The 12,395-nt window shown below is 36.7% G+C and overlaps 2 protein-coding genes across 2 annotated transcripts in view; one reads left to right on the top strand and one right to left on the bottom strand.

Moving 5' to 3' along the window:
* The window catches only part of LOC130738142 (polypyrimidine tract-binding protein homolog 3), a 28,597-nt gene extending 20,994 nt beyond the window's left edge, over positions 1-7,603 (top strand). The window contains exon 15 of the mRNA XM_057590054.1: positions 7,212-7,603. Coding sequence (XP_057446037.1) covers positions 7,212-7,603 — 392 coding nt within the window. The remainder of the gene's footprint in view (positions 1-7,211) is intronic.
* Positions 3,082-4,142, bottom strand: LOC130738143 (protein ALP1-like). Its single transcript, XM_057590055.1, has 3 exons — positions 3,574-4,142; positions 3,269-3,494; positions 3,082-3,184 (listed from the first exon to the last, which is right to left on the bottom strand). Exons 1-3 carry the CDS (start codon positions 4,114-4,116, stop codon positions 3,123-3,125), a joined length of 831 nt encoding a protein of 276 aa, XP_057446038.1. The 5' UTR covers positions 4,117-4,142; the 3' UTR covers positions 3,082-3,122.
* Positions 7,604-12,395: the final 4,792 nt, after the last annotated feature.

The following is a 12,395-nucleotide window of genomic DNA, read 5'->3' as shown; positions in this document are numbered from 1 at the left end:
TTGCGTGCTACAAAATCATATCCCACTTAGCTCTTTCACAAAGTTCGTACACAAATTGTCTTTCCAAAACAAGCTAATAGAAGTCACAATACACGAGCTTTAAGAGAACTCTTCCACCAAAATTCTACCACTGATATTCCATGTAAGTGAAACAAAATATCCAGTACAGTTTGAATTTAGCAGAAATAGACATATAAAGGATATTCCTACTATTCTCTTAATTGAAGCTTTTTTACAAAAACCATAGAGGTTCACTTTCTAGGCATACTTAAAGGGGGCCATTTACGTTCAAACAACTAGCAACCATCGGTAAAAGCAAAATCAAGGAGTTCCCAAAATTTCAAATAACACGAGTAATTACCAACTGAATTTTTCCAACTGTATTTTTTTTTATCCAAGCTCTACTTGCGGACTTCCCCATCTTGCCCAAGGTTCTGTATTGGTTTTAATAGAAAATCAAAATCAAAATCAAAAGGAAATATAGAGAACTGCAAATTTATAATAAACTTCATAAACTGCATGATAGCAAAACAACTAAAAACCAGATATAGTGAAAGTGAAAACATAAAGGCAAAGATGCTTCAATCTTTATGAGGGAGTAAACTTCAAACAATGTAACATAGGATACAAAACCCATTTTTCCCCTTTATATTTCACCGCAAAAGGTGAGCATGGTTTAACTCAAAGGTTCTCAAGATAAACCAATCCTCAAGCTAATCAACCATACCATCATCAAGCAAACACATAAACTGAAGCAAACAGTGCAACCCAGTTAATTCTATCATCTAAAGCAAACAATACAATGCAAGGTGCATACAATGTCAACCCCATCATCAAGCATGTTACGGTGGCAAGCAGTGAGCACCTACAACTAAAACAATACAAAAACATAACATGAAAAAGAAACTCAAGACAAAGCTGGCTGAATGGAAGGGGTGAGAAACAGAGAAACCCTCAAACTCGTTCTCCGGCAAATGCCACGATTATTGAGACTTGGTAGAAAGGCCCTCGAAGAACACCAACAAACACCCAGCGAGTGGAAGTGTCCCCCGTAGGCTGCAAGCAGAAACTCGCCTGCGACATGGGTCTCATGAACCTCTTACATTGTGTTTGGACGGAGGATTGTAGAAATCCAAGAGATTTTAAATTCTAGGGAATTTAATTGATTCAATTGAATTCCCTTGATTTTCAAATTCCCTTGTTTGGATAAGGTGATTAAATTCCATCAATTTTAAAATTCTTTGTTTGGGTAATGCTAGGGAATTCAATTGAATCAATTGAATTTCCTTTATCTTATTTTTTTAATGTAATTAATATTATTTGGATAATTATAATAAAAAAACTTAACTTAAAATTAACCCAGAATTTTATAATCGGCCCAAACCCCCTGAATTGACTCAAAAATCTGAAATTAGTTGGATCACAAATTTCTAATACATTCATGGAGATATCACATTTCCTATTACTTTAAATTTAAAACTGTGTTTTTAACAAGTGCTAACATCAATCCAAATGAAAATTAAATAAAAGAAAGTCTCAACAGTAACAAGTGCTAACATCAATCCAAATGAAAGTTAAATAAAAAAAAGTCTCAACAGTAACAAGTGCTAACATCAATCCAAATGAAAATTAAATAAAAGAAAGTCTCAACAGTGGCATAGTGGAAAGTTGGAAACACTACAAATGGGTCCATAAACTATAGCAAATCACGAATCAGTGCATAAAAGCTAAGATGTAATCTTTCTTTCTCTCAATGGGAAGAGCTTTCAAAATCTCCAACTTATTTGGATTTTCTGAAAGCCAATCCACTACTTTTAGCCATTGAGTGCCATTAAGGTCCGGAATGTTCTTTAGCTCATCCATCACATCATGAACCACTTCTTGGACATTTTTCACCCCTTTTCTAGTTGCTTGTACAAATTCACTCAATGACTCAGCCACTTTATTCATTGAAGTAATTATCCCATTCTTTTCTCCACTTTTTCCCTTTTTGAATTCCATTGGTTGTTTGCTTTTCCTTGTTGTAGAGCTTTGTTCATCAGCATCAATATCCACAATATAAGCTCCATCCTCATTTGCTTCTTTGCTCATGATGTCATCTGCATCCAAGGATGTCTCTGCTCCAATTCCCGTTGCTCTATCTTTAGCACACAAGTCTACAATGTCATCCCAATTAGCAATCACCTTAAATCGGAACCTCTTAGCGTCATTATGTGACTACAAAGAAAATAGACAGCATATTAATACTAACACAAACAATAATTTAATTAAATAGTAATAACATTAAAAATCACAAACAATAATTTCAAACAAGGGAATTTGAAAATCAAGGGAATTCAATTGAATCAATTAAATTCCCTAGAATTTAAAATCCCTTGGATTTCTACAATCCTCCGTCCAAACACAATGTTTCTGAAAATAAACAGAATATACTTATACAAGACAACATACTAAGCATTTAACTAATAATTGGATGAATCAAGCCACAGTTAGTTCTGATCAATCTTTCAATTAATATTAATAGGATAAAAAACTTGGAAACAAGGCTCTTCCAAGTGAGCCAACACACACAACAGAACAAAGCAACTACAGAAATAAACAAGAAACAACATAAGAAATGGAAAAACAGATAACAGACACAACAAACAAGGTAGAAAGCAAAGACAACTGATAACATGTTGTCCCTAAACTAAGTTTCTCCTATGTTGATATTCAACAAACATATCCATTGCTAAAGTGTCCCGAAACGTTGTCCATGCCTCAGATACTTGAATAGTTGTGACCTCATTTGCAACATTACTTGTAATTGTTTCCCCATGTTGACTGGTTAACTCTTCATCAACAACCGATAAAAGCTCCAAGTCTTGGACCTCTAAAATTGGGTCATATTGTTGCTCATCTCTTATAAAATTGTGCAGTACGAAACAAGCGTTAATCATTCTTATTTGTGTTTTTATATCAAAAAAAGATGGAGTTCTTAATATACTTCATCGTTTTTTCAATATCCCAAATGATCTTTCAATTACATTCCTTGCACTTGCACTTGCATGACGGAGATTGAACAACTCCTTGTAGTTTTGAGGGGTGTTTCCAATCCACTCATTGAGATGATATCTTGTCCCTCAATAAGGTGCTAAAAATCCCGGGCCATTTGTATATCCTGCGTCGACCAGAAAGTATTTACCTGCGATGGTTTTTTTCCAAGAAAACAAAAATCATATAATTGTATTTAATATAGTAAAAAAAGTATCAAGGTTGAGAATATTACCATTCGGAATTTGAAGGTGATTTTGACGACGTAAAGCATCTCGCAATACTCGTGAATCTCCTGCCGAGCCTTCCCAACCAGGTAACACGTAAATAAACTTTAAATCTGGACCACAAACCCCTAACACATTCGTAGAGATGTCACCCTTTCTATTACGGTATCTAGGTTTATCTTCTGCTGCCACTGTTACTGGAATATGTGTCCCATCAAGTGCTCCAATCGAATTCTAAAAAAGTTTAAAAATCATAAATAAGTTGTAATTACTAGAAATCTCATATAATTACTCAAGCTTGTGATAAGTTTACCTGAAACCATCTCCATTTGTATGCCTCAGAGCCCTCTAGATTATTATGGTCTTGAAACTTCAAATATTCCCCACTCACTTTCATCACAGCTCGTAGGACATTGTTGAATTGCCTACTTATTGTTTCTTTGGATCTATAATAGGTAAAGTGCACTACTCTGTACTTTAGGTTGTGAGCAAGGATGTGCAAAAACATTGCCACTGCTTCAATCGTTGGGACATTTCTTGTTCTTACCAACTGTCCTTTATCTTGTAAAATTCCACAAAGTTTAAAAAATGCCCTTTTACTGACTCTTAATTGTTCAATGCAATCACTTTCAGTTCCTCTATATAGACGATTAAGGAAATTGCGTCTTTCCAATTCCCAATTTCGGGACGGTTCCTTAACAAAATGCATCTCATGATACCAAGCTACTACACCTAAAAGCATAGCAACGACACTAGCAACAATGAATGTTATTTGCTCCTGCAATTTTGCCTCTTCTTCTTCATTTCTTTTACGTTTTCGTAAAAGAACTGAAGTGTCAACTACTCTAAGATCCATTTGTTAACTATAAAAAAAACATATAATAAAACATCAATATCGCATGACACTATAAAGAAAATAGGAAGTAAGAGAAGCTAACTCAATCAGATTCAGAATCAGCTAGTTTAAACATAAAATGGATAAGATGTGATTAAAAAGGACAAGGGATGTGTACAAGCTCACTAAGAAAATGTGAAGAGTTAAGTTAAAACATTCTCTAAATAATAGCGTGGAGCTTAAGAAATATGCTTAAAAATGACAACTGAATGAATTGGTATGGAACAAACTCCAATAAAAATATAACCAATGCATAATCAATTAAATCAACAGAAGTTAAGTATACTGTTGTAATAAAAGACAATAGGCAAAGAGATTTTTTCAGCACAAAAATAAAATATAGATACCCCTGTGTAGCAAATTATTGACCTTCAGAAAAATAGATTGCAAGCACAGTCCATAAAAAACACTCATTATGGTTTGCTCATCTTTCAAACAAACATGCTTCTAGGACTCAGAAACCTTCAACATCATTTATAAAGTGAAGTGCTCAATATTTAGGCTCAGCATAAGATGTTTACCAAATCTATTTCTCTTTCATTAAATCAAATTTAAAAAATGTAATGATTATGATACAGACCTACCAGAAGATGCCAACAATATTTTTAAAAGAGAAAGAGAAAGCAACAAGTCCCTTATAGTTCATATTAGTTGCAGTAACTAAGAATATTATTTATCTGTTATGAAAATATATTAGACAAACCAGCAGTATGTAGAAACTGTAAAAAAACACTGCAAGTCAGCGTGAAGACAAATATGATTATTTAGGAAGTGACTGAGGACTGTAGTTATATTCCGAACATGCCTAATTGCCTATTTCAATGGTATGACAAGAAGCTGCAACATAATTTTGGTAGTCATCCTTAGAAGATATAGTGAAGTTTTCAATAACTAAAATATGCAGACAGAAGAAATGCTAAATATTGAGAATTCATACCATTGATGTCATCCAGAGAGACAAATGATGGGTGTAATTGCACAACAGCTTGGATTAGTCTGGATTTCGCAAGTTCAACCACAACCTTAGCTGAAGGAAAGAAGAGAAAGACTACACTCTGTGAGTTTGATTGCTTAGTTGTGTTCATAATTTCAAACCAAACCAGAAACTACACCTAAGAGAAGCTGAAAGTGCTATATAGTATATCAATATGCAAACAAGAGGAGGGGAAAATTTAAGCATATTTCTTAAACATTTTTAGAGCACTCCTCCTACTTTTGTTCTATGCTTGAGGAATGCAATGCACCTTATTATATATATCTATCATGCTATTGCTACTTGCTATAAAATTACTCTTTCATCAAACTCCTTCTCTGCGTATTGGGTTTTTGTCCCTTTGTTTATCCCCAAAACCATCCTAATCTAGAAATACACCTACAAAAGCAGACCATCACCATGGAAGCAGATCCAGTTTGAGCAATTCTTATGTAACTCTAATTATTGTTTTGGTAAAAAAATAGAAACTATTGTCTTCCTCACCTATGTTCATCTGCTTCTGAACCAGGCACAAAATGGGGAAAAAACATGACAAACCCAGTACACCTATGTTCATCTGCTTCTGAACCAGGCACAAAATGGAGCAAAAAACATGACAAACCCAGTACACCTATGTTCACACCTATGTTCATCTGCTTCTGAACCAGGCACAAAATGGAGCAAAAAACATGACAAACCCAGTACTGGCATCAACAAACAAAACTCAAGACAAGAACAAAACAGATATTTCAACTCCAAAAACAAAATCAAATTCGAAAAAACAACAACAATAATGCAAAATTGGTGAAAGAATCAAGAGATTGTACCTGAATCAAGGGGGAAGAAACTCCATGAATCGGGAGAGCAAGAACGAGAGAGCGAGATGGCAGAGAGAGTGAGATCGGGAGAGCGAGATTGCAGAGAGGGTGAGATCGGGATTTGCAGAGAACGAGATTGCAGAGAACGAGATCGCGAGCGAGAGCAAGAGAGCGAGAGTGAGATCGGGAGCGAGAGCGAGAGCGAGATCGGGTGGATTTTCCAATTACTTCCTATTCTGAGGGTATTCTGATTACCCCATAATCCCTTAATTAAATTACCTCTTTTAATTACCAGTATTTTCAGAATTCCACAAATAAATATCCAAACAAGGTATTTCAATTTAAGGGATTTAAAATACCCTCTAGAATTACATTCCCCCCAAAAATCACCCCATCCAAACACAACCTTAGGGTCATGCTCGCAAACACAATTGGAGCCATCAACGACATCACAGAGTTTGTCGTAGCCGAACGGCATATTCCCGGTGCCGGCGAATAGGGCGAGGGCGTCGCGATTGGGAGGGTGAAAGCAGTTAGGTTGTAGAATTGGGGCGTTGGAAAGAATGGATGCACAGCGGCGGCGGTCGTGAATGAACAACGGCGAGGTGGAGGTGATGATTGAAATAAACACAACAGGGAGAGATTAGGGTTTACATGGAAAAGTTTTCAAAATGTAATTTTGATTTGATTTTCAGTTATAATTTAATTGTTTTACAGTAAATACTTAATTACCTAATGACAATTACATGAAAGTATAGGGACTGAAATTGGGATTTTAGAAAACTTGTTGGTTTGACTCATGGCACACGCTTAAACGGATTTCTATTGGGCCACGTAGCAGTGGCATCACTGCCTCCTCTTTTAGGGTGGCATCTTATAATTCGCCTTTGTTTATATGTTAGTGATTATATATCTTATCAAAGATGTGTATTATCTATACTAATTAAAAATTTAGTGTTGTCTGTTATAGTTGTGCCTGTAGAAATGCATACTTATTTCATTAATACTGGATTAGAAAGTGCACATTAGCTGGATTTGGAATTAGATTCTTTAGTGCATGTTTAGTTTTGAGTATCTTGAAAATCATTGTTTTGTATAACACTAAGTTATAGCCTTTGCCAAAGCTATGTGTTTGGAAGATCTTCAATACAAAATCAAACACATTATAAGTCATCTACAAATCATGTGTTAATATCTATTATAGCCTGCAAATTATTATGTATGTCTTCTGCTCTTGTCATGCTTGTCATGAAAATTTGAAATATAGGGAGCCATGTTGTTTGGGAAGCGATTGGAAGTTAACTTCTCGAAGCATGCAAACATAACCCAAGGTGATGATACACATGAGTATGTGAATTCAAATCTCAACCGATTCAATCGCAATGCTGCTAAAAACTATCGGTACTGCTGCTCACCGACAAAGATGATCCACTTGTCCACCCTCCCGCAAGACATTGCCGAAGAAGAGATTGTTAGCCTTTTGGAGGAGCATGGAACCATTGTCAACAGCAAGTTATTTGAGATGAATGGTAAAAAGCAGGCTCTTGTTCAGTTTGAGACTGAGGAGCAAGCTACTGAGGCCCTTGTGTGCAAGCATGCAAGCCCCCTTTCTGGCTCGATAGTCCGCATCTCCTTTTCCCAGTTGCAGAATATATGAAATTTTGGTGAAGGGAACACTCCTACCACTGATAAGCATATTAGAAGAACAAGGAATTCTGAATTTGAGAAGGATAATATTTATGCAGGATTGTGGGTAATACCGCCTTCACTGTCTTGTAATGGTCTCTTTGTTTGCTAATTTATTACTGATAAAACCTGCTCTTGACATTTTCTCTTTCAATCATTTGTCTTCTCATCTCCATTGCCTCTACTAGATCTTTAGGATGCTGACATAATGTAGTGGGACAAGATTTTGATTGCAGATAAATGAAGTCTTGAAGAATGGAAAGGGGAAATCTTCTACCTTATTCAGGGAGTTGAGGGATTGCCTTCTGGTTTTGTTGTACATGTTATGTAATTCAGGCGAAGTAGTCCTTTCTGTTGTATTCTCAATCCATATCAAAATTTTCATGTCCAACTAAATCCAAGCTACATTACTATTTTTGGTGTGTTTATTCCTCTCTGTACTTGCAGCTACATATTTCTCACTTTCTCTTCTTCACTCTCATCACCATCTACTACCCTTTTCTTTCTTTCATGCATGTGGATTGAGAACATGTTCATTATTTCTCCTCCTTCAGATGCCCATTTTCCCTTCTTCCTCCATAAACTGACAGCTCAACCTCCAATTGAAGAATGAAAAATAAGAACATTAAGAAAGGGACAATGTATTATGTTGCCTTGTTTCCCTTTTTTTTTTATTCTACCTTTAAATTCTTACATATGTACGTGCAAGGTTGTCAGACTCGAGAGTCTATGCAAACTCGTTTTGGGGAGGTAAACTCGTTTCGTCGAGTTAACTCGTAGACTCGTAAGAGTCTACTAAAGTAAAAACCTTAATAAAATCTATCATAGTGTATAAGGAATACATACTACAACCACGAAGGAGACATTAACCAAATAAATCCAACTTCCAACTTCATGATAATGCAAAGTTCAATAAAATACATAAACTATCAAAGTACCAAGAATGCATAATTCATAATAAAGTCTTAGATAAAGCTCAAAATTTGAAGTGGCAACGACGACTTACAGCGGTGATGTCTCATCTTCTCCTAGGGTTCGAATGTGTATGAGAATGTTGGATTGAAATGAGAAACCCTATCTTTCTCTCAGTCTTTGTTGAAAGCTTTTTATGAAAACCCAAAATTACCCCATTTAATTTGAGGAATTTCATTTTCTCCGTGACTCGTAGACTCGGTGTAGAATCGCGAGTCTATGCGAGTTCACGAGTCAGCAAGAGTTTGCTCGAATCTTGAAATTTTAGAGTTTATTTATGTTAGAATTAGAGAAGCAATGAGAGAGAGAAAGAGAAATGTAACAGAAAATGTATTATTGATGATCTGAGAGATTACATAAGATGTGATATCCTTGTATAGAAGAATAGGAGAATACCAACAGTTGTAACATACATTTGACTTAAATATATGAATACCAACAGCTGACATAAATAGGAGAATACAAACAGCTGCATATGTCAGCTGTCATAACTACTCAAAGGCTGATGCAACAACATAGTAATTACAAACACAATATACTCTAACATACCCCCCTCAAACTCAAGGTGGTTTGATAAATGAAAATTTGTCAACCACATTGAGTTTGTCCTTAAGCTCATGAAACCTTTATGAAGAGAGGGCTTTAGTAAAGATATCCGCTTTCTGCAGAAGAGAACGAACATGCTGAACAATAAGAGTCTTATTGAGAACCTTCTCTCTCACAAAGAAAAAATTCATTTCCATATGCTTAGTTCTAGTGTGAAAGACCGGATTAAGAGTCAAGGCTACGGTGCTCAGGTTATCATAGAAAATTGTTGGTGTTTGGAAGGGAATATGCAGCTTAGTCAACAAGGATTGAATCCAAAGAATCTCAGCTGCAATGTTGGCCAGACTCCTATATTCTGCTTCTGTGCTTGAGCGAGCAACCAAAGTTTGCATCTTAGCTGACCAAGACACTAAATTGGGGCCAAATAACACACATGAGCCAGAAGTTGATCGTCGATCATTTGGGTCAGAACCCCAATCTGCATCATAGTAGCCATGAAGAGCCATTGGAAGATCAAGATAGAAAGGCTTAAAAAGCAATCCATGATGAATGGTACCCTTAAGAAACCGCAGAATTCTCTTGACTGCCTTCCAATGTTCATCATGGGGCTGAGACAAAAATTGGCAGACTTTATTGACTGCAAAGCTGATATTCGGCCTAGTAATTGTAGCATATTGCAATGCTCCAACTATGGATCTATAAAGAAAGGGGTCATTCATGCAAGTACCTCCAAACTTTGACAGTTTGCTACTACTAATCATAGGAGTGGGCAGAGCATTGGCTTCAGACATATTTGCTCTCTCAAGAAGATCTTCAATATATTTGGTCTGATTAAGTAGCAAAGAGCCATCAGACAAGTGTGTAACCTGAACTCCAAGAAAATAATCAAGTTTTCCTAACTGTTTTAAAGCAAAAGAAGAATTCAGTTTGTCAACAAATTGTTGAATTAGGACTGAAGAACATCCTGTGATAATAATAGCGTCCACATATACTAGAACATATGTGCAACAAGTTGGTGAAGACAAAGGGAACAAGGAGGGATCACACTTACTAGCCTTGAACCCTAATTGAACAAGAGTGGCAGTCAACCTGTGAAACCAGGCTCGGGGAGCTTGTTTTAGGCCATACAAAGCTTTGTCAAGCTTACACACAAGGGACTTATCACCTTGTTCAAACCTAGGTGGTTGAACCATGTAAACCTCTTCTTCTAAGTTCCCATTGAGAAAGGCATTATTCACATCTAATGGTTCAAGAGGCCCCCCTTTGGAAATAGCAAGAGATACTGTTCAAACCCAGGTGGTTGAACCATGTAAACCTCTTCTTCTAAGTTCCCATTGAGAAATGCATTATTCACATCTAATTGTTCAAGAGGCCACCCTTTGGAAATAGCAAGAGATAGAATCAACCTCACAGTTATAGGTTTGACCACCGGAGAAAATGTTTCGGAATAGTCAAAGCCATGCACTTGACTAAACCCGCTAGCTACAAGTCGAGCCTTGTACTTATTCACTGTTCCATCTGGATTTTCTTTAATCCTGAAAATCCACTTACAACCAATAGGCTTTCTTCCAGGTGGAAGTGACATAAGAGTCCAGGTCTTATTAATCATCAATGCCTCATACTCTTGCTGCATTGCACTGAACCACTCACTACTCTTGAGAGCTTCTTTGACTGTAGTGGGCTCAACTTCTGTCAACAAGACAAAAGGAAACAAGCGAGGCTTGACAATGCCATTCTTTGCTCTGGTGAGCATTGGATGAGCATTAGCAGGGACAACAACTTGAACATTATCAGGTGTAGCAGCTGATGTTGGAGACTGCTCAGAAGAAGAAGGAGAGACATCCACTAAACCAGAGGAGGAAGAATCACAACCCTCAGAATGCACTGTCACAACAGGAGAAAGAGAAAGAGTTCCAGAACCAACCACAAGAGAAACGGGCTGAGAAACAGGCTCAGCAGCTGGAGAAGCATTAGAAATAATATTTGGAGCAGTAGCAAGAGGAATCAACAAAGAAAATGATTCTGGAGAAGTTGTTTCTGTAGCAAAATCAGGAAACATTTCAACATAAGGGAACCTATGCTCATTAAACAACACATCTTTAGAGACATAAACTCTGCCTTGAGCATCCAAGCACTTGTATCCTTTGTGCTGAGAAGAGTAGCCCAAATATACACACTCTTGGGACCTATATGCCAACTTTTTATTGGTATACGAGCGCAGAAAAGGATAACAAGCTGACCCAAATACCTTGAGGAACTTGTAATCAGGTTGAGAACCATACAACTGCAAATAAGGGCTTTGTCCTCCTAAAACAGAAGTAGGCATTCGATTGATAAGATAGGTAGCTGTAAGAAAAGCGTGATCCCAAAAATGCAATGACATTTTGGCATAAGAAAGCAAAGCAAGTCTCGTTTCAACAATATGCCGATGCTTCCTCTCCACACTCCCATTTTGATGGTGTGTGTGCAGACAGGTCACACGATGAACTACCCCTAACTGAGTAAAATAGGGAATCAAGGATCGAAACTCTCCTCCTCCATCAGTTTGCACACTCTTAAGCTTACATTGAAACTGCAGTTCAACCAATGCTTTAAAGTTTTTTAAAAGTTTGAAAGGTGTCAGACTTGTGCTTTAAGGGATAGATCCAAGTGTATCGTGTGCAAGCATCTACACAAGTAAGAAAATATGAAAAACCAGCAAAGTATTCTATGGAAGCTGGCCCCCATAAATCAGCATAAACCAACTCAAAAGGCAAAGTATAAACAGTAGAAGAAGAAGAAGAAGAAGAAGAAGAAGAAGAAGAGGGAAACCTATGTGCCTTTCCTATACAACAACCAACACACATGGAAAAAGAAGTTTTATTAGGCAAAGGAACATTACATAGTTGTAAAGTGGTTTTCAAGACCTCATGATGAGGATGACCTAGTCTACAGTGCCACAAGTCATAGCTGGAGTTACCTAAACTAGAAACAGAAGACATATTCTGTAACTTTCCAATAACTGGATACACTATAGATAAAACATAAGGAGTACTAGTAGACAAATCAGATTTAGAACAACTAGTAGAGTCACTAGCAGCGTTGACATCAAAGGTGTATAAGCCATCAGAACCAACACTTCCACGAAGCAACACTTTAAACGTTTCCTGTGATTTAACAAGACAGAAAGAAGGGTGAAACTCAAAATAAACATTGTTATCCTTGGCAAACCTACTAACACTGACAAGGTTTTTGGTGATAGAAGG

The sequence above is a fragment of the Lotus japonicus genome, chromosome 2, assembly GCF_012489685.1.
Source record: "Lotus japonicus ecotype B-129 chromosome 2, LjGifu_v1.2".
Lineage (NCBI taxonomy): Eukaryota > Viridiplantae > Streptophyta > Magnoliopsida > Fabales > Fabaceae > Lotus > Lotus japonicus.
This window is presented reverse-complemented; position numbering and strand designations above follow the sequence as displayed.

Bases quoted from the DNA above. Each gene is read 5' to 3' on its own strand.
- LOC130738143 (XM_057590055.1), bottom strand. From the start codon at position 4,116: ATGGATCTTAGAGTAGTTGACACTTCAGTTCTTTTACGAAAACGTAAA. The intron at 3,495-3,573 runs GTAAACTTATCA...AAACTTTTTTAG, and splicing joins ACAAATGGAGATGGTTTCAG to AATTCGATTGGAGCACTTGA. The intron at 3,185-3,268 runs GTAATATTCTCA...AAACCATCGCAG, and splicing joins TCACCTTCAAATTCCGAATG to GTAAATACTTTCTGGTCGAC.